The 9,263-nt window shown below is 38.2% G+C and overlaps 1 protein-coding gene across 1 annotated transcript; it reads left to right on the plus strand.

Annotated features, from left to right (window-relative positions):
• The first annotated feature begins 2,262 nt into the window (after nucleotides 1-2,262).
• Nucleotides 2,263-9,007, plus strand: CCSAP (centriole, cilia and spindle associated protein). The gene is made up of 3 exons (XM_038533953.1): nucleotides 2,263-2,431; nucleotides 3,295-3,563; nucleotides 4,880-9,007. Exons 1-3 carry the CDS (start codon nucleotides 2,413-2,415, stop codon nucleotides 5,054-5,056), a joined length of 465 nt encoding a protein of 154 aa, XP_038389881.1. The 5' UTR covers nucleotides 2,263-2,412; the 3' UTR covers nucleotides 5,057-9,007.
• Nucleotides 9,008-9,263: the final 256 nt, after the last annotated feature.

The following is a 9,263-nucleotide window of genomic DNA, read 5'->3' on the forward strand; positions in this document are numbered from 1 at the left end:
TCAGGGCAAGATGCAGTGTTGAGTCCTGCATTGGGCTCCCCGCGGGGAGCCTGCTTCTCCCTCTGCCTATGTCTCTGGCTGTCTCTGTCTCTTGTGAATGAATGAATGAATAAATAAATAAATAATCTTAAAAAAAAATAGTAAGAGACAAGAGCATGTCCTAAAGAAGTGATGAGGTTTTGGAATAGCAATCTATAAAATCATCAGCTAGAGACAAATTCTGGAGTATCTGAAGTGAGGGGTATCCTTAAGACCTAAACAGCTGGAGTAAATGAAATGGAGCCCTAGATGCATAAGGAGCTCTTATTCAAAATAATAAAACTAGATCACAGTCTTATACCAGACACGAAAAGTAACTCAAGTATATTAAAGACCCGAAACCATGAAATGCCTAGACGAGGACATAGGCAGTAGGCTCCTCATAGCAAGGTGTTTTTTGATCTGATTCCAAAGGCAATGGAAACTAAAGCAAAAATAAATGAGAATACAACAAGCTGAAAACTTCTGCACGGTGAGGGAAACCATCAACAAAAAGGCAACCTATTGAATGGGAGAAGATATTTGCAAATAAGATATCCCATAAGGGGTCAATATCCAAAATACATAGAGAACTCACACAACTCAACAACAAAAAAACCAAACAACTCAAATGAAAAAAAAAAATGAGCAGAGGATCTGAATAGACATTTTTCCAAAGAAGTTATACAGATGCCCAATAGGCATATGAAAAGATGTTAAACATCAGTAATTATCAGGGAAATGCGAATCACCTCACACCTTAGAATTGCTATTACCAAAAAGATAGGATAGAAATCTCAGGTGTTGCAAGGATGTGGAGAAAAGGAAGCCCTCATACACTTGGTAGGAATAGAAGTTGGTACAGCCACTGTGGAAAACAGTTTGGAGATTACTCATAAAAGTAAGAATAGAACTGACCATATGATCCAGCAATTCCACTTCTGGGTATTTATCTGAAGAATACAAAAACACTGATTTGAAAAGACATAGGCAGCCCTATCACAGCATGAGTTACAGTACCCAAGATAAAGAAGCAACCTAAGTGGCCATTGATGGATGCATGGATAAAAAAGGTAAGGCATATATTTACATACAACGGAATATTACTGAGTAGCTACAAAAAAAAAAAAAGCCAGGAAATCTTCCATTTGTAACAACATGGGTGTTTGTTTCTTCCTCTCTCTCTTTCTTTCTCTCTTTTTAAAAATTTTTTTACTTATTCATAAGAGACACAGAGACATAGGCAGAGGGAGAAGTAGGTTCCCTGTGGGGAGCCTGATGTGGGACTGGATCCCAGGACCCCGGGATCATGACCTGAGCCGAAGGCAGACGCTCAACCACTGAGCCACCCAGGTGCCCCAATATGGGTGTTTCTAAAAGGTTTCATATTAAGTGAATAAATCTGATGAAGAAAGGCAAATACTATTTGATCTCACCTATATGTAGAATCTAAAAAACAAGACAAATCAATGAACAAAACAAAAGCTCATGGATACAGAGAACAGATTGATGGTTACCAGAGGAGGGCAGAATGGGTGAAGGGGCTCAGTCACACAGTGATGGATGGTAATAGGCTTACAGTGGTGATCACTTTGTAGTGTATTCAAATATTCAAATTATAATGCTGTACACCAAAAATTTATATAATATATACCAATTTTATGTCAATAAAATGTAAATTTAGGCCGAAATGAAACATGAGCTTGCAAAAGGTTTAAACAAAACAGTATAACTTTTATAAAAAGTTTATAAAAAACAACGAAAATCATGGAGGACCTGGGTGGCTCAGTGGTTGAGCATCTGCCTTTGGCTCAGGTTGTAATCCCAGGATCCTGGGATTGAGTTCCGCATCAGGCTTCCCACAGGGAGCCTGCTTCTCCCTCTACCTGTGTCTCTGTGTCTCTGTCTCTCTCATGAATAAATAAAATCTTTAAAAAAAAATGGTAATGAAAATTATAAAAAGTAAGGGAAGTGGGTGTGTTTTAGAGTGTATTCTTAATGTCCAGTGTTCAACCCAGATAGGGCAGTCCCATTTTCCTTCAGAGTTTTTCCCACTCTGCTGACAGAATTTAGGACTGTGTAGACTGTGGATTCTGATTCATTTAGTCATTTCTATTGCAAGTGTTTGTTGGGGAAGCCCTCAGAGCAGGAGCCCTCCTCTCTGGTTCTTCAGGCTGGGAATGCGTAGCTGTGCACCTAGGTAACTATGGAAACCATTCCCTATTGTGACTGAGGACTTTTCAAATTACGGTCACCAGCTCTCTCTCACAAGGAGCATGTTAGAGGTTAGAGGCATAGGGAGCTCTCCATATTCATGGAACATCAAAAAGAAATGACATTGAGCATGTAAGAGCCATCGGGAGCTCTCCCCAATCATAGTGCCGTCAGGAAGAAATGGAATCCTGGAACTCCAGTTGAGTGGCTTAAAAACTAACTTTTACAGCTGCTGAGTGATTACCACAAATCCAGATCTTTATCTGAAGCAAGACATTGATGGCTGGGCCTACTTTGGGGTTGTGGAGAAAGCTGTTAGGCTCTGGTGCTTTCTAGCTTTTAATTTAATTGAGATGCTTAATCTCAGAATATGAATAAATGGGGGTGCCTAGAGCTCTGTTGAGCATCTGACTTGTGATTTTGGCTCAGGCCATGATCTCAGGGTCTTGAGATGGAGCCCTGTGTTGGGTTTTGTGCCAGGATTTGGAGTCTGCTTGGGATATTCTCTCTCTCTCCCCCCCTTCCCCCCCCATGTCTGCACCCCCCCCCCCAAAAAAAAAACCGGATCTTAAAAAAAATAATAATATGGAGGCACCTGGGTGGCTCAGTTGGTTAAGCATCTGCCTTTGGCTCAGATCATGATCTCAGGGTCCTGGGATCAAGCCCCATGTTGGGCTCTCTGCTCAGTGAGGAGTCTGCTTCTCCATCTCCTTCTGCCTGTGCCTCCCTCTGCTTGTGCTCTCTTCTCTCTCTTGTGCTTTCTCTCTCTCAAATAAATAAAATCTTTTTTAAAAATATGAAAAACATCTGTTCTTTCGAATAGGCTTGGTTCAATCTTGGTGTATTTGTTGATTTTAAAATGGGATAGACTGAAAAGTATGGCACTAACTTGTTTCTGTATTTCTGCTTTCCAGGAAATTGTGAATTGAGCTATCAGTGAAAAAGTTACTGAATTAAGCATTGTGAATTTTACAACCCAAATATTTAAAGTAATTCTATGTAAACATGATTTTACAACATTCTCATTTTGTTTTATCTCCTTTTTTTTTTTTTTTTTTTTAGCACTGGAAGTGAAAGATCTAAAAGAAAAACCTGAACAACAGATCAGAACAAAAGAGACTGACAAGTTACTTAACAGTACTGAACCTCGACAGCAACAAAGTGCCTTACTTGCTAGAGGAAATAGGAAAGCAGTCAAAAGTCCTCAAAGATCATCAAGTAGAATAAAAGAGAACAAGCATCCATTTGCCCTTTACGGGTGGGGAGAAAAACAGATGGATACAGGAAGCCAAAAAACTCACAACGTCTGTGCTTCCGCCTCAGTGCATGAGGTGGGTTCGTGTGCACCCAGCTTCTCTGCCTTTCCCTGGAGGATGGGGGTTGGGCTGTGCTCCTGTAAACAGGTCCTGTGCTCACTGCAATGCTTTGGGTCATGGTAGGTCTAGGGGATGGTGGGGGCAGGTGGGGGACAAGGAAAGCCCAGGACTGGGCATCTCTCTGGGCGTTACCTTCCCAGCAGATTGAGGGATTTTGCTGGGAGTTAGTTGGTGTCTGGAAGGTTTACCCAACTTGGAGCCAGGTGAAGAAGTGGCTGGAGTCAGGGTTTTCAGGTTCCTAGGAGGCCAGTTGGGGCACAGGAGAAGCACAACCAGGGCTGGCAGCTGCCCATCTGGGTTTGCCATGGGCCTCTTGAGAGGTTTCCAGTTCCTTTAGGATTGATCACTGGTATCCCTTGACTCCTTTGTTTTCTCCTGTTAGATGGCTTCTCCTCTCATTCTTGGCATCTGCTATAGACTCCCTTTTGTTCTTTGCATTATATTTGGATGATTATGTTTTCCCCTGCTCATCCACATCCAGTGGCTTTTGCTCCTTGGAACCTTGGTTGTCTCATACTTAGTCCTGAGAACGTGTCTGGCAGGAGGTCTTCATGTGTGGAGCCCCAGAACAGTGATGTATGTTAGTGTCAGCACAGCTCCCACAGCCTAGAGCAAAGAGTGAATGGAATGAAGCAGAAAGTACAAACAATTTGAATTCTGATGAAATACTATAATCAGACTTTTACCGAACATACTTCTGAACGAACCCTAGCAGATGGTGTTTTTTGGAGTGATATTTGAGACAATGAAGCTGTGGTTTAACAAAAGACTATGGTAATTCCATGGGATTAAGTTTAACAGAGTTTTGTTTTGTTTTGTTTTAAGTTTAACAGAGTTTATAGTGTGAAAATGTCTTTTAAGTGGTGAAATCCCTTGAGACTTTTTAAAAAAAAATATATTGCCGTAAAAATACTTAAAGTCTTTTAATGGAATACTTATCCAGGCTTAATGCTCAGCTTTTTCAATAACTTTCCAGAGCCAATTTCTAGGGGCATGTTGCAAATTAGTTGTTTACCATTTCTATCTAAGATTCAGTCCAGTGGACATCTCTTGTGATTGCCTGTCTCTGTCACTTACAGTGGGCAAGGGAACGGCTGTTCCCAAGGAGCTTTTACACACAGGAATGTAAGGAGGCTGGGCTTGCCTCTGCCCTGCTTCGGGTGACCTGGGGGTAGCTTCACTGCAGGAATTCTTGAAAATTATTGCAAATGCCACATAAGTTTTTATACTTTTATTTTGGAAGTAAGAATAATTTTTTACTTGTGACTTAGATTCATGAATCAGCATTACGAGCCAAGAACAGAAGACAGGTGGAAAAAAGGAAACTGGTCACCCAGAGGCAGCGTGCTCACTCCGTGGAGGTGGAGAAGAACAGACGGGTGAAGCCTTCCGCCTCCGAGAACCCGTGGATGACAGAATATATGAGGTGCTATTCAGCACGAGCATAAGCAGACACGGTTGCTGGGACAGCCTCTTTGAAAAGGTATAAAGAAAGAACAAGAGAAAAACCATCAAAAGAAAACAGAGACAGGTTTAAGAAACCAACAGATTATTTAAGGTTTTTCATAGGGAATTTCCTAAAGACTGCTCTGTCTCGACGGATCCTGGTCACCTACCTCAGCCGTAGGGTGACAGTTGAAGCCATAGACATTTGGTTATTTATGGAGATAATTCCCTAAATATTTGATATTCTTATAAGGGTTTTGTTTTAAAGCATCTTAATCTTTTCAGACACCGACACCGAATGCCTTTAAATGGCTACAGATGCTTAACATTCAATATTTTCATCAGTTTAGCCGGAGCCTATTTTCATCCTGTTCTAATAACTTTCAGATTCCATAGCCAGTAAGATCATTCCAACTTGCAGCTTAAGACCCATTTTCCTTATGTGGAGTTTTCTATGTGAAAGAATAGCTTGTTAAAAGTGAGTTTCAACACTAATACTGACTCCTGTGTAGTGAAACCAGAATCTTGGTAGTTCCTGAAAAATTAAACTTATTTGTGTTTCAGATTCGGCATCACGTCACGCAGACTGAATTTAAGAATTATCTGGGTTGGGTTGAGGGTCCTCTTTTCTCTTTAAATTGTCATTGAGGCACTTATTATTTCATAGTTTAATAGATCAAAAGCATTCCAGTGAATGAAGTGCTAGTGCCATGTATTTAGAGTAGTACTGAAGTTTCTTTTGAAACTTTTTTTTTATTATTGCAACTTTTTTTTTTTTAAAACACATAATGGGGAATCATTCCTTGCTGCAGTCTGGCCTTTTGGCACATATGCACTGTGGATTTTTGCCTCTTCTATATATAATAGTTGGCAATGATGTTTAGAACTTACAATGTGAAATTTCATTTAATTATGCTGAGATTGTTTTGCTCACTGGGGATGGGGGACAAATGTTTTGATACCAATTAGAGATGTGGCCCACCCCTCCTTTCTGCACTTCTCCCCTACAGACTCATTTATAACAAAGCCTCAATGATGTACATTATTCAGACTTCTGGCTGAAACACATGACTAGGCAGCAGGTGTTACAGAGAACTTACAGTGGGAGAATGGTGGTGTGTGTCTAGGCACAGATGTGAGTATGTAAACAAAGTGCTCCTTCCCTGGTACAATTGCTTTTGGGGTAGAAAAATGGTTTTAAGAAACCCTTGGTTTCCATCCAGCAGATAGAGAAAAATCTACAGGAAGGTTGAGTGCTAAATTCTCTGTAAGAGACTCCTTTTGACTAGGCCAGGCACCTGGAGATGGGCAGATAAAGTTTGCTGTTAGATGTGAGGTTGAAAATTTCCTTGATATTTTTTACTCTGGATCTTTGAAGTATCATGTTCAGTTTTAACTTTTTTATTTTTATTTTTTATTTTTTATTTTTTTTTTTAAGTAGGCTCCACAACCAACATGGGGCTTGAACTCATGACCCTCAGAGCAAGAGTCACATGCTGTACTGACTGAGCCAGCCAGGTGCCCCCATTGTCAATTTTTAGAACACAGATATGTTTTATTCTACATAAAGTCTTCCCACAGTATCATTGTAATACTGTAGTAAACTTTGAAAACTCACCTAATCATGAGCTTTTAAAAAAGTACTTTTTAAATGTTTGCATCATTTTGAAATGAATTCTTTTACATAGAGAGCTCTCCTAATCTTTGAGATGTATATTTAACAAGAAGTTCTATATGTTGGTCCAAACAACCTTGCTAATAATTCTGGTGATTGTTGCCGTAATTATTGTTCAAGTCCTTAAACACTGCAGGTACCTAACAATCAAAATCATGTGGCATTGTGATGGTGTAGCTGACTGTAAAAACTGTTCCTTTCAAACCACTTCTTGCATGTTTGGTTTTAGCCATGAAGCTCAAGCGTTCCTGTTGCACCTGACAATCTTAGGGAAGCTAGCCTTGGGGGTAGCTTAGGCCCCACGCTGACAGGCTGCCTTAGAAACCCAACTTTCTCTAGGCTTTGACCGAGCCAGACTCTCTCTCTCCTTTAGAGAACAGACTCGTATCTAACATTCTTACTACTGAAAACTCCAGATGGAGATAAAACCTAGGAGGCAATATTGGCCAGTTTCCCCCACCCCCCCCCCCCTTTTTAAGTAGAGGACAAGTGATCACAATTTTTAGAGTACTTTTAATATGCATGCACAATGAATAAATCAATCTGAATTAATTGTGAGTGCCCTTCCTATGCCCAAGTCATTAGTTAGTTAGGGTGTCTTTTCTTTTTAGAGGTGAAAATTACCTTTTGAGCCCATGATGTTTTTTTAAGTGATAACAATTTGATGGTCTTTTTCCTTCTCACTCTAGAAACTAATGTAGTTTTAATTATGTTTCTAATTCATGGGACAAACTGAAAGACAGTTTAAAATTACCTTTCATGTTGAAAAGTTTGAAACTGTTGAGAATCCAGTGACATTTAAAATGAAAGATAGAATAATTGCTACATAAGACTCTTTTAAATTTTGGTTTTAAAATTAAAACAGTTTGCCATAAACATGTTTTCTGTGTTACCTTTATTAAAAGCAGTAATACAGTATTGAATAACATCTAGCACTCTGCTGGACCAAAGTGAATGAGAAGTAAATAGGAATCTATTCTTTCTTTTAAAACCTAAAAGGCAAATAAAAAAATAAAAAAATAAAAATAAAATAAAACCTAAAAGGCTGCTCTTATTTAGGAGGTATCAAAACACTTGGTACCTCTGGTTTTTTATATATATAAAAATATATATATAAACATATATATATATATATATTTGTTCCTCCATCGCCATAACATTTGTAAGCACACACATATATTTTTTTTAAAGTTTACTAAACACATAATAGGATGTAGGTTATCTTAATTGATCATGATGTAGTACACGCATATTTATGGCACTTCATATGTAATAGCTTTGTCATTGTTACATTAAATAAAAATTGCTAATAACTTGAAAGGTGTGGTTGTGAGATCACTCCAAGTCAGTTAACTAACTTGCATGAAAGGTGTCTGTGAGTTTTTAGAAGTCACCTTCCAAAACAGAATTCGGCACTCTTGGCAGGGTTAAAAAGAATCTGTAGTGATTCCCCTCCTCCTTTAACTTGAAATGCTATACTGAGCGTAAACTTTAAAAATGGAATGTTTATAGTAGTACGTGGTATTTAAAATGTTCAAAAGTATTATTGGCAAAGAGGGAGAGAGGCAAAGCATATGTTAGAAGTGAAAACAACTTTTCTTGTTGACTACTTCAGTAAAAAATAGTTTCATGGATAGTTTTACCCTGGACTAAAGTAAAAATGGTGCTAATGTTTGTTTATCTTGATTCTGTATTTGGTTTGATATTAAAATGCTAATGCCTGACTCATAATGTCCTCACTATAGTCTGGTGATAAGTTCCATAATATGTAAAAAGGAGTCCTAAAAAAATGACCTGATCATTTCAAAATATTTGCATTTGAAATGGATTTTTGTACAACAGAATGAATAGGGAGTTAACCGGTGTAAGTATATGCCTAATACCAAATTCTTTGCAAGGAGCTATGTCTAGATACCCAGATTTGCTCCCTTCAAGCCTATGAGTGTGAGATGGAAATAAGTTGCTTCTTTTAATACTTATTGCCATTTTGAAAGTCAGGACACCTGCATGAAGACATCAGAAGCCTCTCTTTGGATTTCTTTTATAATTAGCAAAACTGTACTTAAGAACAGTCTCCCCCTATAGTTATATGTTTATTTTGAGTACAGACTTCAATTTAACATTCTGAAGGAACAAAGGCTGGGAACCTATAATCACAAAGCTCAGGCAATGAGAATTTTGGGTTGTATTTTCTAAGAACTATGTATTGCTTTTAGCTTATATTTAATATTGCAATTTCTTGGAAAAATGTGAATAAAGTTAATATTACAGACTGAAATTTCTGTTTTGTGGGAAATAATTCTGATTAGAAAAAAATGTATGATCATGTTGACTCCTAAATGGATATTTTAGGAGACAAATCTTTAATAAGATATTTTGTACCCAGGAAAAGATACTTTCTGTATATATACTTTGAGTTGAACTATGAAGTTTTCCTAGTCTTTTCCTCACACTTTCCTATTTTGAAAATTACAAAAGCAATAGTGCCTAGTTAAAATAATTTAAAAGAAACATAGAGTAAAAAAGTGAAATTT

This window comes from Canis lupus, chromosome 4 (assembly GCF_011100685.1).
Source record: "Canis lupus familiaris isolate Mischka breed German Shepherd chromosome 4, alternate assembly UU_Cfam_GSD_1.0, whole genome shotgun sequence".
In the NCBI taxonomy this organism is placed as follows: domain Eukaryota; kingdom Metazoa; phylum Chordata; class Mammalia; order Carnivora; family Canidae; genus Canis; species Canis lupus.